Below are 19,810 nucleotides of genomic sequence, written 5' to 3'. Positions count from 1 at the left end.
ATATTTGATCTGAAAATAGAGAATTTAAAAAGTACAGCAAAACAATTGACACACAATGCCGCCTCCACTTAAAAACTACCTCAGCGGACAATAGAAATGGTTAGCATTTTGTAAATCTAACATTGTTAAAATTCCTATGTTGGAGAAAAAATTAGTCTCAAGCACCAGACTTTAATTATGAGAATAATTAATGTAATATTTTAAATGTTGATATATTTATCAAGTGTCAGCACTAATATTCCATGAGTATATGGGTTATTTTATACAAAGATGTGGTCTTTAAAAGTATATATTTAGGGTAGTATACTATTCTAGCCTTGTCCTTGATTCTTCAACGGGAAAATATAGCCCTGTGTTTATTTTTTCAAATGGAATTTTTTTTTACAAATAATTTTTTAACTCATCACTGGGCCCCAAACCTCAGCAATTCCATAGGTTGTTTCAGGGGAGCAATGTGAGTGCTGTAGAATGAGGTTAGTGTCCACAAATCTGAGCATCCACAGCCCTCTGGGGTAGAGAGTTCCAAAGACTCACAACCCTCTGAGTGAAGAAATTTTTCCTCATCTCGGTCCTAAATGGCCGACCCCTATCTTGAGACTATGACTCTCCAGCCAGGGGAAACAGCCTCTCAGCATCTACCCTGTCGAGCCATCTCAGAATTTTATACGTTTCAATGAGATCACCTCTCATTCTTCTAAACTACAGAGAATAAAGGCCCATTTTACTCAATCTCTCCTCATAGGACAACCTTCTCATCACAGGAATCAATCTAGTGAACCTCCATTGCACCTCCTCTGAGGCAAGTATATTCTTCCTTTGAGGTAGGGAGACCAAAACTGTACACAGTACTCCAGGTGTGGTCTCATTAGAGCCCTATATAATTGCAGTAAGACCTCCTTATTCTTATACTCCAACCCCCTTGTAATAAAGGCTAACATACCATTTGTCTTCCTGATTGCTTGCTGTACCTGCATGTTAACTTTCTGTGATTCGTGTCCAAGGACACCCAAATCCCTTTGACTACCAATGTTTCTTAGTCTCTCACCTTTTAAAAAATATTCTGCTTTTCTATTCTTTCTACCAAAGTAGATAATTTCACATTTCCCCACATTATAATCCATCTGCCGCCTTCTCGCCCACTCACTTAACCTGTTTATATCCCTTTGCAGCTTCTTTGCGTCCTCCTCACAGTTTACACTCCCAGCCATCTTTGTATCGTCAGCAAACTTGGATACATTACACTCGGTCCCCTCATCTAAGTCATTGATATATATTGTTGGCAGCTGAGGCCCAAGCACTGATCCTTGCAGCACCCCACTAGTTACAACCCGCCAACCCAAAAATGACCCATTTATTCCTACTCTCTGTGTTCTGTCCATTAACCAATCCTCAATCCATGCTAGTATATTACCCCCAATCCCATGAGCCCTAATCTTATGTAGCACTCTCTTGTGTGGCACCTTATTTAATGCCTTTTGAAAATCAAAATATACTACATCCACTGGTTCCTGCTTATCTACCCTGCTAATTACACCCTCAAAAAACTCGAATAGGTTTGTCAAACTCGATTTCCCATTCACAAAACCATGTTGACTATGCCTAATCATATTATGATTTTCTGTTACTACGTCCTTAATAATAGATTCTAACATTTTCCCTACTCCCTGTTTTCTCTCTCCCTCCTTTCTTGAATAGTGGGGTTACATTTGCTACTTTCCAATCCATGGGGACCGTTCTAGAATCTAGGGAATTCAGGAAGATCAAAACCAATGCATTCACTATCTCTGCAGCCACCTCTTTCAAAACCCTAGGATGTAGGCCATCAGGTCCAGGGGATTTGTTGGCTTTTGGTCCCATTAATTTCTCCAGTACTGTTTCTTCACTAATATTAATTACTTTAAGTTCTTCCCTTTCATTTCACCCTTGGTTCCCCACTATTTCCAGTATGTTTTTGTGTCTTCTACTGTGACAAAATATTTCTTTAACGTCTCTGCTATTTCCTTATTCCCCATTATAATTTCTCCTGCCTCTGTCTCTAAGGGACCTACGTTTACTTTCGCTAATCTCTTCCTTTTTATATACTTGTAGAAGCTCTCACCATCTGTTTTTATATTTCTTGCTAGTTTACTTTCATATTCAATTTTCTCCCTCTTTTTCAATTTCTTGGTCATCCTTTGTTGATTTCTAAAGCCCTCCCAATCCTCCTGTTTAATATTCTTTTTGGCAACATTGTAAACCTCTTCCTTTAATCTAATACTATCCTTAACTTCTGATGAAGGTTCATCGACCTGAAATGTTAACTCCATTTCTTTCTCCACAGTTGCTGCCTGACTTGTTGAGTATTTCCAGCATTTTCTGTTAATATTACTATCCTAAGCTTCTCTAGATATCCAGGTTTGGACCACTTTTCCCGTGGAGTTCTTACTCCTCAAGGGAATATATATTTGTTGAGAATTATGAATTATTTCTTTAAATGTTCGCCATTGCTTATCTACCGTCATATCTTTTAATCTAATTTCCCAATCTACTTAGCCAACTCGACCTTCATACCTATGTAATTGGCTTTGTTTAAATTTAAGATCCTACTTTCGGATTTATCTACATCACTCTCAAACTCAATATGAAATTCTATCATATTATGATCACTCTTCCCCAGAGGATCCTTTACTGTAAGATTACTAATTAACCATGTCTCATTACACAATACTAGCTCTAAAATAGCCTGTTCCCTAGTTAGTTCCTTAACATATTGTTCTAGAAAATTGTCTCAAATGCATTCCATGAACTCATCCGCCAAACTACCTTTGCCAATTTGGTTTGCCCAGTTTATATGAAGATTAAAGTCCCCCACGATTATTGCATTACCCTTGTTATGTGGTCCTCTATTTTCCAGATTTATACTCTATCCACCACTATAATTTTTGTTAGAGGACCTATAAACTACTCCCACCAGTGTTTTCCACCCCTTGTTATTTCTTAGCTCCACCCATACTGATTCTACATCCTGATTTTCAGAGCTAAGATCCTTTCTCACACTGTCTTTATCTCTTCATTTGTTCTCAGGGCTACTCTCCCTCCTTTTCCATTTTGCCTATCTTTTCTAAAAGTCAAGTACCCTGGAGTATTTAGTTCCCAACCTTGGTCACCCTGTAACCATGTCTCAGTAATGGCTACAAGATCAAACCTTTCTCTGGGCTGCTCTCTCTCTCTGCTGCTCCTTTATACCCGGTCGCTGGAGGGCGGATTCTGCGTTCTCTCTCAGATGCTGCTTGCCTTGCTGTGTGTTTCCAGCATTTTTTATTTTCAAAATAAAAATAGACCCTGCTGTCATTTTTACAAGGAAGATTTTCTGAGCAGTTTCAAAATGTGATCTTCAAAAAAAACTTCTTTATGAAAACTGCACATTGTAAATGGCTCTAAGTAACTTCATTAATAAAAGTGCCTCAGACTTACATTTCTGCCACCATCTTTCATCTTTCTTCTTACTGAACCAGACTATTCTAAACTGTTACCGTGACTGACAAGGGCATGGAGCCACTTTTGGCTCTAACTGATACTCTCATTGGCTACAGTATTCAAACACAGTATTATTGAACTAGACCCAACTCAGTAAAATAGGAACTCTGAAACTAAGCTCCTCTTCAATTCAGAGTTGAAAGCAGCCAGGCTAAATCCCCCAACATCTTTTTTGTTTCCTTACAAGTCAAATCACCAGCTTTGCGGGAGTCATAATTAATAACACACATAACAAATCATGTATAGCATTGAGACAGTTATGAAATTCTTCGATCCTACCATTGTAATATAAGGGTAGTCAATACTCTGGAGAAAATTTAAAAATACATTTGGCTTTGCAGAAGCTATCATACCCTGAAACAGCTTAATTGCCCTCCCTATAACAAAAGTCAAGCAATTATATTTTTGGTTCCAAGTGTGTGATTTCAGGCCTAAAGTACTATTACTTATGGCTAAGGGAAATTGATCTTGCGAACGGGAAAGGCAGGATACTAATACTAATATCCACAGGTGAATGTTGTTGTGTTAATCCCTTGGCACCTTTTTCCTTCCTTACAAGTCAAATCACCAGCATTGAGGGAGTCATAATTGGCAACTCAAATAACATATCATGTATAGCATTGAGACATTATGAAATTCTTAGTTCCTACCATTGCATCAAAAGGCTAGTTAATAATCTGATGCAAAATAATGAATATTATTAGCGTCAAAGAGGCCATGATACCAGTCTCAACTTAACTTACCCCAATACAAAAGTCAAGGAATTGTATTTTTGTTTCTGAGTATCTGATTTCAGATCAGGGATACCACTACATAGAGGAATACATGTTGCAAACATGAAAGACAGGACACTAATACTGATATTATAAACCATAATTATGATTAGTCAAAGAATAGACATTATTATGGTATCCTGTTGAAGTACAGGTTCTAAATAATGGTCTAGGCTTTCTGCCACATGTTTTCTGGGATCAGCTAATTTGCACAAGCAAGGGCAGACACCCGATTTAAAGTCCTGCTGTTTCTCCTGGAAACCTGATCATCTGTGGAGTTTCTTGAAAGTTTGTGGCTGGAGTTGGAGGAAGAGGAACAACAATAACAACAACAAAGATGCATTCTGCTGGAAGTGCTCGTTCAGGAAGCCAGGAAGAAGAGGAAACCCTTTTGGGGGACAGGAAAAGAGATTGCATGATATTGGTGATGGAAACACACTGGAGGCAAGTGTCACAAGCTATGACACCTCTGGGACCTCTTGGTCAGCAGTTCAGTGCCACAAACAATTCAATGACCTTATGAGGATAGACAATTTAAGACTGGCCATTTGAAATTCAACATAAACATTTGTGTCACCATGACTCCTCTCTTATTCAGCCACTTAATACTTCAGAGCTCTTGAAGATTTCTCAATATTTTCCCAAGCTCCCCATTGTCTTACTCACCCCTCATGCACATGCCAATTGGCTCACAGACCTGCCTGTATGCTCCCATTTGAAAGTGCCTGTTCACAATATGGATTACAGCCAGACTCATTCACTTGAATGATCAGAGTGTACAGCATTGCAATACTTGTAGGATGAAACACCATTATGTCTCTCATGCTTCCTACATTACCCTTGCACGAAAAAAAAATGGCTTACCTTTTTGAGGACAGGGAGGCAGCTGGGGGTGGATAAGCAAAACTAATGGCTCTAACCTCCCCTTCGGGAGGAAAGCATAGAGATTCTGGGAAATTCATGGCTGAACAACAACAACAACAACTTGCATTCATATAGCGCCTTTAACGTAGTAAAGCATCCCAAGGTGCTTCACAGGGGTGTTATCAAACAAAATTTGACAACGAGCCACATAAGGAGATATTAGGACAGGTGATCAAAAGCTTGGTCAAAGAGGTAGATTTTAAGGAGCATCTTAAAGGAGGAGAGATAGGTAGAGATGCGGAGAGGTTTAGGGAGGGAATTCCAGAGCTTAGGGCCTAGGCAGCTGAAGGCACAGCCACCAACTGTGGGACGATGGAAATTGGGGATGCGCAAGAGGCCAGAATTGGATGAGCGCAGAGATCTCGGAGGGTTATAGGGCTGGAGGAGGTTACAGAGATAGGGAGGAGTGAGGGCATAGAGGGATTTGAACACAAGGATGAGAATTTTACATTTGAGGCATTGCCGGACCCAGAGCCAATGTAGGTCAATGAACACAAGGGTGATGGGTGAACGGGACTTGATGCGAGTTAGGATTCAGGCAGCAGATTTTTGAAGGCATAGATGACGGTGAAGTGGGAGGGCAGGTACCAATTGAAGGTTTGTCAAACTATTCCCGGGCTCTCCATCTGTTGCCGCTTACACGGAATACAAATACAAACCACAGCAGAATTAAGCACTGTCATATTATGCAAGTTAGTAGATTGCCTCCATGTCAAATCAGCAGTCTTATTTCCTCTTTCATGTCACCTGGACTCACAAGAGGCAGTAGGGAGGAAGAAGAAGAGGTGGATAAGGAAGATGAGCGGTCAGGACCATCTTCAACTCCACCGTCATGTGCTCTTTCCTTGCCAAGCATCAGCCCAGAGATATATTCTCAGGGCTTCCTTCCTATTTGCAGTACTTTGCACTTGTCTGTATTAAAATTTCATCTGTCATTGTTCTGCCCACTTACATATTTTGTCCAGTTCATTCTGCAATTTCTGAGCAGCCTCCACTGCACCACCTAGTTTAGTATAATTATCTGCAAATTTGACTACTTTGCATTAAGTTTCTGAATCCAGGTCATTTGTGTAAATTAGAAACAGTAGTGTTCCCATTACTAAGCCTTGGGGCATCCCACTCAGTATCCCCCTCCTCCGATCATAACTCCTCTAATTACAATTTGTTGTTTTCTAGCCTTCATTCAATGTCTTATCTATTCCCAGGGTTTACCTTAAGTTTCTACAACTTTGAGTTTAACTAATAGTCTTTCATGTCAAAATTTGTTAAATGCTTTTTTGGAATCTAGGTACACTATGTTGTAGGGCTTTCCACACTTCACCCATAATGTCACTTCCTCAAACTGTAAGGAAAGGACTAATCAGATTGACTTGAAGTGTGCTAATGTAAGACTGCTACTGATTTTTCTTTATGTTGTAGTAATGTTAGCTTTTAGCCTTTGTTTGTTAAGTAGGGAAGTATGAATCAATTTTAATGTAATGACTACTGAAGTTTTGAACTTGGACTGACCATATAGTACTGGTACGTTTTAATATGAAGTAATTACCTACTTTATGAGGGAACTTAATTAAAGGCGTGCCATTGCATACTGGTTCATAAGTTTCAAGGAGCTATAATCACTAATAATGAGCGCAAGTACAAAAGATAGTCTTGAAAAAGGATAACATCTGGGTAAATATTATCGTTTTATTTGGGGTTTCTGTAGAATGGTGGAATTAGCTGGTGCTGGATGGTACAGAATCAATGACATATTTATAATTAAAGGTTTCACTTGGTGAAATAGCAATTATATATAAAAAGAGCAAAATTATTGATAAGATAATGAAGTAAGGAAGTTATACTGACCTTGTTAACCCAACTTAAAAAAGAGCTGGTTAGATCTGCAGATGACACGAAACTCAGAAATGTAGTAAACAGTGAGCACGATGGTAGCAGACTTCAGGAGGACATAGGCAGACTGGTGAAATGGGCAGACACATGGCAGATGCAACTTAATGCAGAGAAGTGTGACGTGATGCATTTTGGTAGGAAGAATGAGGAGAAGCAATATAAACTAAATAGTACAATTTTAAAGGGGGTGCAGGAACAGAGAATCCTGGGGGTGTATGTACACAGATCTTTGAAGGTAGCAGGACAAGTTGAGAATGCTGTTAAAAAGGCATATGGGATTCTTGGCTTTATAAACTGAAGCATAGAGTACCAAAGGAAGAAAGTTATGCTAAACCTTTATAAAACACTGGTTTGGCCCCAGCTGGAATATTGTGTCCAATTCTGGGCATCACACTTTAGTAAGCCTTAGAGAAGATGCAGAGGAGTTTTACTAGAATGGTACCAGTGATGCTGACTTCAGTTACATGACTAGAGGAGCTGGGGTTGTTCTCCTTAGAGCAGAGAAGATTAAGGGGAGATTTAATAGAGGTATTCAAAATCATGAAGGGTTTTGATAGAGTAAGTAAGAAGAAACTGTTTCTAGTGGCAAAGGGTCTGTAACCAGAGGATACAGATTTAAAGTAATTGGTAAAAGAACCAGAGGTGAGATGAGGAGATTTATTTTGCAGCGAGTTGTTATGATTTGGAATGCACTGCCTGAAAGGAGGGAAAATTCAACAATAACTTTCAAAAGGGAATTGGATAAATACTTGAAGCAGAAAATTTGCAGGACTGTGGGGAAAGGGCAGGGGTGTGGGACTAATTGGATAGCTCTTTCAAAGATCCGGCACAGGAACGATGGGCCGAATGGCCTCCTTCTCTGCTGTATCATTCTATGATTCTATAGTAAGGAAACCAGCATAGTAACTGAAGTTATTGTAAAAGCATAGGTCCAATTAGATTCTCCTTATGTGGAGTTGTATTTTAACTTTTGCTTTAATCGTGTAATGCAGAAATGTGCAAATTGTCACATAGTTTGGGTGAGAGAAATGTATAAAATGTGGCAGTTTGGATTCATAAAGGTTTCATCAGACTGAAATACTGAGCTCAGAACTGTAACGCATTTGAGTCTGCAACCTGCAAGTATTATATTTTAAATGAATGTTTAAGTACTATTGCATATACTGTATGCTTAATAAATCTATGGATGCATGACCTCAATATTTCAAGAACCTTATTGATTTTGAGGAATAGATAGAACATGTAATCATAAATGAAAACTATCCTCTCATAAAAGGCGTTGAGGAGCTTGATCAGACAAAATCCTCCCCTTCTGAATCCATGTTGACTGCCATTTCCATTAATTTACATGGAATGAAAGCGAGACTAATGATTTTTTGTTGCCTGTGTGTTTTGACCCGTACTGAATATGGCCACCACCTTTCAAACCAGTTTGGAGAAACTTCAATGTACTTTTATTTCATTAAATTAACAACTCAGCTACAACTACCCAATTTTGTCCATTATAAATATAATTGAGTACTCAGTGATCCAGTGAGTAATTCTCCATGATAATATAAAAATTATACACAATTTGTGATTATGTACATTCACAGCCTACTCAGCCTGCCCACACTTGGTGTGCTTCACTGGCTGGGCTTCTGTGTTGGAGATTCACTTTTAAAGTGTTGTAAAAAAGATATTTTTTTAATTGTCACTTTATTTTATAACACTAGCATGATATTGGGGATTTAATCACAGTGTTAAAATGAAGAATATATTCCTTTGTAGGTGGCACTCTTGCCTCTGAATTAGAAGGTTGTGTGTTCAAACTACTCCAGAGACTTGAGTACCTAATCTAGGCTGACACTTCAGTGTAACAGCGAAGGAGTGCTGGACTGTCAGAGGTGCCAGCATTCACACAAGATATTTAACTGAGGCGCTGTCTGGCCACTCGATGGATGTAAAAGATCCCATAGCACTATTTGAAGAAGAGAAGGGGAGGTGTCCTGACCAATACTTATCCCTCAATCGCTAAAACAGAATATTTGGTCATTAGTGTCATTGCTGTTTGTGGGACTTTGTCGTGTACACATAGGCTGCTGTGTTTCCCTACATTACAACGGTAACTATACATCATTGGCTGTTGAGTGCTTTGGGATATCATGAAAAGTGCAAGTGACAAAAGTGAAAAGGACATCACTGAACATGTGCAGAACATTTGGGTGGGTGGGTGGAGAAGGGGGATAGCCTGAAGTTGTGATCCATGTTGGAAGCAATGACATAGGTAGGAAAAGGGTTGAGGTCCTCCAGACAGAGTTTCAGGAGCCAGGGAGGAAGTTAAAAAGCAGGACCTCAAAGGTAGTAATCTCTGGATTACTTCCAGTGCCTCATACTAGTGAGTTTAGGAGCAGTAAGATAAAACAGGTTAACACGTGGCTGGAGAAATGGTGCAGGAGGAGCCTGGGGCGTTGGGACTAGTTCTGGGGCTGGAGGGACCTGTACAAGATGAACGGGTTCGACAGGGCTGGGACTATTGTCCTCCCAGGGAGGTTAACTAGTTCTGTGGGGGAGGGTTTAAATTAATTTTGCAGGGGGAGGGGCACCAGGATGAAACATTAGATAGAAGATACAAGGTGCACAGAGGACTAGGAGAGACAAACAGCATTAGAATAAAAAGTAGTTCAGAAATAGGAGAGATCAGACAGGGGAGAAATGCAAGGCAGACTAAGATGGGATAAGAATGCATATGCGTATATGCATGGAACATGGTAAATAAGGTTGGTGAGCTGCAGGCACAAGCAGCCACATGGGATTATGATATAATGGCAATAATGGAGACCTGGCCCAAACAATGGGCGGAATGGGCACTTAATATTGCTAGCTAAAATGTATTCAGGAAAGATAGGGAAGGACAGAAAGGTGGGAAGGGGTGGGGTGGCAATATTGATCAAATATACTGTTACAGTACTAGAAAGGGATGATGTACTTGAGGGTTCAAAGACAGAATCTATTTGGTTAGAATTAAGGAACAACAGAGGAGTTATTTTGCTGCTGGGTGTATACTATAGGCCTCCAAATAGTGGGAAGGAGTTAGAGGAGAAAATTTGCAGGCAATTGCAGAAAGATGCAGGAACTTTAGAGTAGTGATAATGGGGGACTTCAGTTATCCTAATATAGACTGGGAAAATAAGAGTGTAAAGAGCAAAGAGGGGGAGGAATTCCTGAAATGTGTACAAGCGAACTTTCTTGATCATATGTTTCCAGCCCAATAAGAAAGGAAGCAGTGCTGGATCTAGTTCTGGGAAATGAAGTGGGGCAAGTGGAGCATGTTTCAGTGGGTGAGCATTTCAAAAACAGTGATCACAACACCATTAGGTTTAGAGTAGTTATGGAAAAGGACAAGGAAAAATCAAATGTGAAAATACTCATCTGGAGGAAAGCTAATTTCAGTGAAAAGAGATCTGGCTCAGGTGGATTGGAATCAAAGATTGGCAGGTAAAACAGTAAATTAGCAATGGGAGGCCTTCAAAGAGGGGATAGTTCAGGTACAGACTAGACACATTCCCATGAGGGGGGGGAAGGAAGGGCATCCAAAACTAGAGCTCTCTGGATGACTAAAGATAAAGAGATTAAAATGAAACAGAAAAAGGAGGCTTATGATAAATGTTGGGTTCATAATTCAGTAGAGAACCAAGTTGAATACAAAAAGTACAGGGGAGAACTGAAAAAGGAAATAAGAAAGGTAAAAAGTGTGAATGAGAATAGATTAGCAGGTAACATAAAAGGGAACCCAAAAGTCTTTTATAAACATATAAATAGTAAAACGGTACTCAAAGGGTGAGGCCGATTAGAGACCAAAAAGGAGATCTTCTTGTGGAGTCAATGGGCATGCTGAGGTACTAAGTGAGTACTTTGCATCTGCCTTCACTAAAAAAAGAGGATGCTGCCAATGTCACAGTAAAGGAAGAGTAGAGAAATTGGATAAGATAAAAATATTTAAAGAGGTACTAAAAAAGTTGGCAGCGCTCAAAGTAGAAAAGCCACCCGGTCTGGGTGGGATGCATTGTAGGTTGCTGAGGGCAGTAAGGATGGAAAATGCAGATGCTCTGGCCACAATCTTGCAATCCTCCTTAGATATGGGAGTGGTACCAGAGGACTGCTAATGTTACAGCCCTGTTCAAAAAACAGGAGAGAAATAAACCAAGCAACTACAGGCCATTCAGCCTAAGTGGTGGCAGGACAAGTTGAGAAGGCTGTTAAAAAGGCATACAGGATCCTTGGCATTATAAATAGAGGCATAGAGTGCAAAATCAAGGACATTATGCTAAACCTTTATAAAACACTAGTTAGCCCTAGATGAAGTATTGTGTCCAATTCTGGGCACCACACTTTAGGAAGGATGTCAAAGCCTAAGACAGGATGCAGAAGAGATTTACTAGAATGGTACCAGGATGAAAAACTTCAGTCACATGGAGAGACTAGAAAATCTGGGGTTGTTCTCCTTAGAACAGAGGTTATGGGGAGATTTGATAGAGGTGTTCAAAATCATGAAGGGTTTTGATAAGAGTAAATAAGGAGAAACTGTTTCCAGGGGCAGAAGGGTTAGTAATCAGAGGACACATTTAAGGTAATTGGCAAAAGAACCAGAGGAGATATGAGGGAACAAAATTACACAGCAAGCAGTTATGATCTGGAATGCACTATCTGAAAGGGTGGTGGAAGCAGATTCAATAATAACTTTCAAAAGGGAATTGGATAAATACTTGAAGTGGAAACATTTGCAGTGCTATGGATAGAGCAGGGGAGTCGAACTAATTGGATAGCTCCTTCAAAGAGCCGGCACAGGCACAATGGGCCGAATGGCCTCCTATGCTGTATTACTCTATGATTCTGATTCTCGTATACCTTCTTTCAAAATGGACCCCACCCCAAAGCAATAGCACTAGTCAGAAAAACGAAGTTATGCACCTTTGAAATTGTTCAGAAACAAATGTTATCCATATCTGACCTGAAGACGTTTTTGGCTTGCAATGCTCTTTTGAAAAATGACACTCTAAATCGAATACCTAAATGAAATAGTACGTCCGTAGCAAAGTAAGATATTTGAAATATCGCTGCCTACACAGGAGGGATAGATATTGGCCAGGAATCAAGTTCCCGGCTCCAGGAGCCGATAATTTTTAGTTTACTGCAATCATTTCCATGCAGCTACTTTCCACATGCCTGTTAATGCAAAATATTTAACAGAACTAGGGAGAAATCTCGAAAGGAAAGCTGCTGGGAAAAATAACCCGACGATTATTATGACCCCCCCAGAAGATGTGGAGATGCCGGTGATGGACTGGGGTTGACAATTGTAAACAATTTTACAACACCAAGTTATAGTCCAGCAATTTTATTTTAAATTCACAAGCTTTCGGAGATTTTCGGAGACCCCCCCAGAAGAGCCAGCATCCCGAGAAACGCCCATTAGTACCGAGGTTAAGGTTAGATTTACAGTTGCAGTCACGGCCACTTCCGCATCATCCCACTGGCTCTACCTGAGGATATGACGCCTGGCGCATATTAGCATAATTTATTCCGAGTTTGGTGTTGCTCTGAGCCAATGATGTTGTGTCACTTTCACCACCTGCCATGAGAGAATTCCATCATTCTTCACATTCTTCCGCCTCAGTGTATCTACTTCACAGCGGCTTACAGCCAAAGAGGCGCTGCCACCAAACACAGGTAAGTAACACTGCTTTCAGTCATTTCAAATAACACAAGTAGAAATCACTTTTATATTCAAAATTTCAAGTGTATGTCTGTAATTGGTAATAAAGCGGGGTTATATTTATTTTGGATTTAAAGGCTGCCTCCTTTAATATGTTACATTAGAGGTTTTTGGTTACTATGTGTCTCTGTGTATCGCGTTCTTGTTCAAAAAAGAATGAAGCCCAAGTTTCTTCATATGATGTGGTACAGGCAGTGTGTTCTGTTTTGCGTTCATTCTTTCAGGCTGCAGAGATATATATGCACATATATTTAAAGAATGGAGACTCCCCTGGATGTCTTGTCCCGAGCAGCATCTTTAGTGCACGCTGATGACGAAAAACGTAAGTATGGTAATGAGAGGCTTGCAGTTTCTCATTAGGAATTAATAACAAGAGACCTGACTTAAGGGGAACCAGAGTAAAACTTCCAGCAAAGTGCCTCCGGGCTAAATGTTTCCGATAGTTAAAAGCAGAAGAAAAAAGAAAGCTGCTGATCCCTTGGTACAAGAGACTTTCTTTTTGAAAAAAAAAGACGTGTTTGCTTAATGGATTTGCCCAGTATATTAATTTAATACTTGGGACTCAAGGGTTAGTATCCGAAACTGCTTTGCAGTGTATTATGTTAGAGTTCTTTCTCCTCCCCTCCCCCAAAGTTGTTGTAATGCAGTGGTTATGAGAAATTTCTGCTGCGACTCCGATGTTTACTAGTTGTGCCTGTTCTGTTCTCCGGTTAACATGTAATATTTGAGTATGCACTTTCTGTTGTGTAACGTCACTTTCCATTGTTTGTTTGTGACAAGCTGTACGCGGGAACTTGATCAGTTTCGAATGTGTTTGAAATATTTTATTTCCAAAATGTTTTCGCAGAGACTAAAATAACCGAAAACCATTGTTTTTTTAAATTTGACAAAGGCCACCACATTTGCAGCTGGGTGTCAGCTTGAGGACTGGCAAACAGATGAGCCCCAACGTCTTTTGTTTTGGGTGCAGCGGGGGAGGGGAATCATTTTGCTTTAATTGAAAATAAAAGACAAAAACCGCGTAAAAGTCTACGGTTTTAGGCAGACGCTTGCTTTCATTGTTCTAGTTCCCGGAGGAGACGGAAAGGGCATTAGTGTAGCAATTCCCCCTCCTTTATTGTTTGCACATCAGCGACTTCCCAAGGACTTTGTATGACTTGTAAGGGGATACAATGAAATGATGTCATTTCTGCCCAATCGCTACCAGTCTCAAAGGTTTTCAACGCAGCTGTCAGTTTCAGCGAAGGGCGTTAAAGGTGGAACGTTCTGCAGTGTAAACAGCTCATCACCCTGACTGATAACAGTGGGATTTTAGACCCCTTTGTCGATTTCTTCACTGCTTCACTGTTGGAAATGTGTAAATGCTATTATGCTCTGTATATTTTACACATACGTGCGTTTCACATTGACTGTCAGTGTGACAGCAGTAGCCCTCAATAAGCAGTGTTTTGTAGTCTGAGGTGTTTTCAGTCTAAGTCTCCGCAGAATGCCGTGACATTTTATCGTGTAAATCAGTGGACTTCCGAATATGTATAAAGACCAACAACTTGTGCGCAGGCGTGAATCAGCGAAAGTTGCGCGGCCGGGAAATTGGGTCTTGCATTGGCTTGGTGACATTTCGGTGCAGACGCAGGTAGGGGATTTACGTTATGGCGGGCGGGGGGTTTGCTTAATCCTGAGATCAAGATTGGATTCATCCCCTGACCAATTTCCCTTCAGCTCTCCTGTATACAAGACAGTGCCTTACCTAGCATGACTCCCATCCATCCAAACCCAGCGACTTCAAGCGTATCCAAAAATTGCCCCAAAGCCTGTTATGGTCTACAAGGTTATCTTGCAGAAATAATGCAACTCTTTCGAAGGGTATTTTATCAATCAGGTAACTCATTAGGGGAAATGTCTCCCCTCCCCCCCCCCCCAATGTTGACCCTTAATTGAGAGGGTCCAGGAGTAGCTGCAGCTCTGTATAGAAGAATTCCTTTTGTTCAAAAAAAATGAAGCCTAAGTTTCTTATGATGTGGTACAGACAGTGTGTTCTGTTTTCCGTTCATTCCTCAATACTGCAGAATGACTAGCAAAATTAAAGCCCATTGGATTAAAGGGACTGTAGCAGTGTGGATACAAAATTGGCTGAGGGAAAGAAAGCAGAGAGTAGTGGTGACTGATCTTCAGACAGGAGGGAAGCATACAGTGGTGTCCCCCAGGGGTGCTTATTAGGACCACTGCTCTTTTTGACATTAATGACTTGGACTTGGGTATGCAGGGTAAAATTTCAAAGTTTGCAGATGAGACGGAACTCGGAAATGTAGTAAACAATGAGGAGGATAGTAACAGACTTCAGAAGGATATAGACAGACTGGTGGAATGGGCAGACACGTGGCAGATGAAATTTAATGCAGAGAAGTGATACATTTTGGTAGGAAGAATGAGGAGATGCAATATAAATTAAATGGCACAATTTTAAAGGGGATGCAGGAACAGAGGGACCCAGGGGTGTATGTACACAAACCTTTGAAGGTGACAGGACAAGTTGAGAAGGCTGTTTTTAAAAAAAAAGCATTTGGGACCCTGGGCTTTATTAATAGAGGCATAGAGTACAAAAGCAAGGAAGTTATGCTAAACCTTTATAAAACACTCGTGAGATCTCAGCTGGAGTATTGTGTTCACTTCTGCGCACCACACTTTAGGAAGGATGTCAAGGCCTTAGAGAGGGTGCAGAAGAGATTTACTAGAATGGTGCTAGGGATGAGAGATTTCAGTTATATGGAGAAGCTGGGCTTGTTCTCCCTAGAGCAGAGAAGGTTAAGGGGAGATTTGGTAGAGGTGATCAAAATCATGAACAGTTTTGATGGAGTAAATGAGAAGAAACTGTTTCTGTGGTAGAAGAGTTGGTAACCAGAGGAAATAAATTTTAAGGTGATTGGCAAAAGAACCAAAGGCAACCGGAGGACTTATTTTACGCAGCAAGTTGTTGTGATCTGGAATGCACTGCCTGAAAGGGTGGTGGAAGTAGATTCAATAGTAATTTTCAAAAGGGAATTGGATAAATACTTGAAGGGAAAAAGTTGCAGGCTATGGGAAAAGTGGGACTAATTGGATAGCTCTTTCAAAGAGCTGGCACAGGCAAGATGGGCCGAATGGCCGCCTTCTGTGCTGTATTATTCTATGATTCTAAGTCTCTAAAATCAAAATGAATCTCTCAAAGCTTGAAACCTGTTTTCTGCCAAGGGAGACATATTTCTGAGCTCACTCTACTCGCCTCCATTTATTGCAGCTGATGTGAATGACCTGACAGTTTAGTCATTTAGTTAAAGTACCAAGTCTTACCTCAGAAGAAAACAAGTTTCAACTTCTGATTAAGGTTTTCAGGCTGGTACTTATTTTGACGTAATGATCATAAAATCTGGCATACATTTACATAAGGCATCTAAATTGTTACTAAGACAAGGACCAGGTCCATAAAGGTATATGGTAAGAAATGACCTTCCCTGTCACAGCCACGACCAAACCTTGAGTGCTTGAAATTAGAAGTCAATCAATCTAAGTATGAATTATGTCAGTTGACAGCATGATCAGACTTAATCCTGCTGTCAACTGACAAATAATCAAAGGCTAGTTGCATACATGCCAACCGTAAGTGTTTTGGGGGCCATATCAGCATGTCAGTGTTTGATAATAAGAGATTGACTTGAACCAGACCCACTCACCCCAGTCCTGCTGCTCAATTCTTTTCTATTTTCCCTCTTTTTCGTGTTTACCACCCCCCCCCCCCCCCCGCCCCCCAATTCCTACCCGAGTTATTGCTGCCTTTCTTGTTCCCGTGGTGGTGGGGGCAATGGATGCCACTAAAGGGGAAAGTGAAGGGAGCAATGAAGTGGCAGAAAATGGGAGTGATGCTTTTGGGGGAGGAGGAAGAAAATTGCTGACATTAACTGAGGGTGAGTGGACGGAGAGTGCCAGCCCTAATGGGTAGGTGGGGGAAGAAGAGTGCCAACTTCAACAGAATTGCGAGTGCGGAAAATGAGTACCACATTGGGCTGGGTTGGAGGGTGGAGAAGAATACCGGGTTAAATTGATGGGGAGAGGGACAAATGTGTCAGTATGAATTGGGAGGGTTGGTGGAGAAGAGAGGATCTTTTAAATGCTGCAGGATGAAATTCAGATATTGAAGGTGGATGGGGTACAGTGTCTCCATGAACTGTGTCTGGAAGGGATAGAGTGTTTCTGTGGGCAGAGGTTTAGCGTGTGGAAATGTAACTGTTGAGGTAACTTTTGGAGAAGTGATTGTCTAATTGGTCTGTTGAAAATCAAAAGTCACCGTTTCTTGTTACACTTAAAAAATTTATTAATTGTGAAATATAAAGGTGCTTTAAAATTAACAATTTTTGCTGTAAAAAAAGTAACGTTTTCCCTTTAGAAATGCATCACCAAATTTGTGCCTTCAATATTTGGATGTCCTCCTTCAGTCTTTCATGTACTTTGTTTTTTTCCCCTCCAATAAAAATGAAGAAATCCTGTGTATATCTACTGCTTAAAGTACATGTCATAGGTTTGTAACCAGAGCCGTTCTTGAGGTGTCAGTTTTTTTGGGATCTGTCTCAACTTTTCTGAAGCTGTTGCTCAGCTTTTGCCAGTTTTCCATGTTGGCGTATGTCCACATTATCATACATTTCCACATGTGAAATACTGAGTTCTCTGGGGTGATATTAGCCCTGTATTGCTGGTTTTTATGCTGGACAGCGTCCCACCTGCTTGCCTGATAATACTTTGAAGAGCTGTGCAGTTTACATACTAGTGCCAGTGATTAACATACAGGTAAGGATGTGGTTTGGTAACCTAGGACATAGTTTACAAACTGAAGTCCCTGAGGTAACCAGATCTTTGTGCTTTTCTGTATTTCTTGACCTACTAGCATGTTATTCCTGTTGTAATAAAATTCTGCTATGATAGCTCCGTTTCCTTTGGATAGCTGACTCCGTCTTTCAGAAGTTCTTGGGTGTGTGTTGATATTTGCAGCGGGTCCTTCATACAGAAACGTTTGAAACCAGTGATCTAGGGGGAACAAATATATTTTCCAAACCTGTTTTGAATAGAATGTAAACTGCTTTTATATTGGTGTCAGTGGAGTGTTTGCAGTGCTGGATCCCGAAGCACAAGTATTACAGTTAACGGGGATCCCAGCGTGAAGCTGGATTTCCAGGGAGGCCTGCAGGATCACTGTAAAACCTCAACATTTCCTTATGCATTGCAGGTATAGCCACTGAAAATTTGCAGGTCAAATTTAATCTCCTGTGAATTGTTAATCTGCTGTGATCCTTCTGCATTTTTGTTTAGTGTAGTTTTGCCCTCTCCCCACTCTTCCTTGGCTGAAGATAGCGGCTTGTGTTGAAACCTTGGTCTACAGGTGCTCCTTTGTGTATGAGCTGATTATTGGACAATGATTCTCATGAGCGCTTTGATTGTGGGCCCATGAGAACTAAGCCTGGTCCTGACTACATGAGCACTTCCGGCAGGGATTCCTGAATAATAATCAGGACTGAGGACCCTGGCCAAATTTATTTGTCTTTTCCTCGTGGCCTTCTGAATACTGAAACCAATTCTGCAGTTTCTCTACTGTCCCACTTGAGTGTAGAACTATCATAGAATGGTTACAGCACAGAAGGAGGCCATTCGACCTGTTGAGCCCAAGCCGGTTCTCTGCAAGAGAAATCCAGCTAGTCCCGCTCTCCGCCCTTTTCACGTAGCCCTGCAATTTTTTTTCCGTTCAAGTACTTATCCAATTCCCTTTTGAAAGCCATGATTGAATCTGCCACCACCACCACTCCCTCAGGCAGTGCATTCCAGATCATAACCATTCGGGGCGTAAACATTTTTTTTCCTCATGTCGCCTTTGGTTCTTTTGCCAATCACCTTAAATCTGTGTCCTCTAGTTCTTGAACCTTCTGCCAATGGGAAAAGTTTCTCTCCATTTATTCTGTCTAGACCCTCATGATTTTGAACACCACTATCAAATCTCCTCTTAACCTTCTCTGCTGTAAGGAGAACAACCCCAGCTTCTCCAATCTATCCATGTAATTGAAGTCCTTCATCCCTGGAACCATTCTAGTAAATCTTTTCTGCACCCTCTCTAAGGTCTTCAGATCCTTCCTAAAGTGCAGTGCCCAGAATTGGACACAATACTCCAATTGTGGCCGAACCAGTGTTTGTTTTATAAAAGATTCATCATAACTTCCTTGCTTTTGTACTCTATGCCTCTACTCATAAAACCAGGATCCTGTATGCTTTTTTAAACCACTTTCTCAACCTGTCCTGCCACCTTCAATGATTTGTGCACATGTACTCCCAGGTCTCTCTGTTCCTGCACCCCCTTTAGAATTGTACCCTTTAATTTATATTGCCTCTCCTCGCTCTTCCTACGAAAATATATCACTTTGCACTTCTCTGCATTAAATTTCATCTACCACGTGTCTGCCCATTCCACCAGCCTGTCTATGTCCTCTTGAAGTCTATTACTGTCCTCCTCACTGCTCACTACACTTTCAAGTTTTGTGTCATCTGCAAATTTTGAAATTGTGCCCTGTACACCCAAGTCCAAGTCATTAATATATATCAAAAAAGCAGTGGTCCCAGCACCGACTCCTGGGGAGCACCACTGTATACCTACCTCCAGTCCAAAAAACAACCGCTCGTTACTACTCTCTGGCTAAGTGACAAGAAACAATTTCGTATCCATGCTGCCGCTGCCGCTGCCACTGCCCCTTTTATTCCATGGGCTTCAACTTTGCTGACAAGCCTATTATGTGGCACTTTATCAAATGCCTTTTGGAAGTCCATATACACCACATTAACTGCATTGCCCTTATCAACCCTCTCTGTTACCTCATCAAAAAACTCTATCAAGTTAGTTAAACACAATTTGCCTTTAACAAATCCGTGCTGGCTTTCCTTAATT

General features: G+C 40.8%; 1 protein-coding gene across 3 annotated transcripts in view; it reads left to right on the top strand.

Annotated features, from left to right (window-relative positions):
* The first annotated feature begins 12,729 nt into the window (after window positions 1-12,729).
* vgll4b (vestigial-like family member 4b) overlaps window positions 12,730-19,810 on the top strand; it is a 106,900-nt gene continuing 99,819 nt past the window's right edge. Inside the window, exons 1-2 of one of the 3 annotated variants that reach the window (XM_067998653.1) lie at window positions 12,740-12,812; window positions 13,083-13,180. In XM_067998653.1, coding sequence (XP_067854754.1) covers window positions 13,117-13,180 — 64 coding nt within the window. In that variant the 5' untranslated portion in view covers window positions 12,740-12,812; window positions 13,083-13,116. Of the gene's footprint in view, window positions 12,813-13,082; window positions 13,181-14,395; window positions 14,492-19,810 lie in introns of those variants that run through there. The other 2 variants (XM_067998654.1, XM_067998655.1) reach the window with 2 other exon arrangements.

Source organism: Heptranchias perlo, chromosome 17 (assembly GCF_035084215.1).
Source record: "Heptranchias perlo isolate sHepPer1 chromosome 17, sHepPer1.hap1, whole genome shotgun sequence".
NCBI classification, from domain to species: Eukaryota; Metazoa; Chordata; class Chondrichthyes; order Hexanchiformes; family Hexanchidae; genus Heptranchias; species Heptranchias perlo.
This window is presented reverse-complemented; position numbering and strand designations above follow the sequence as displayed.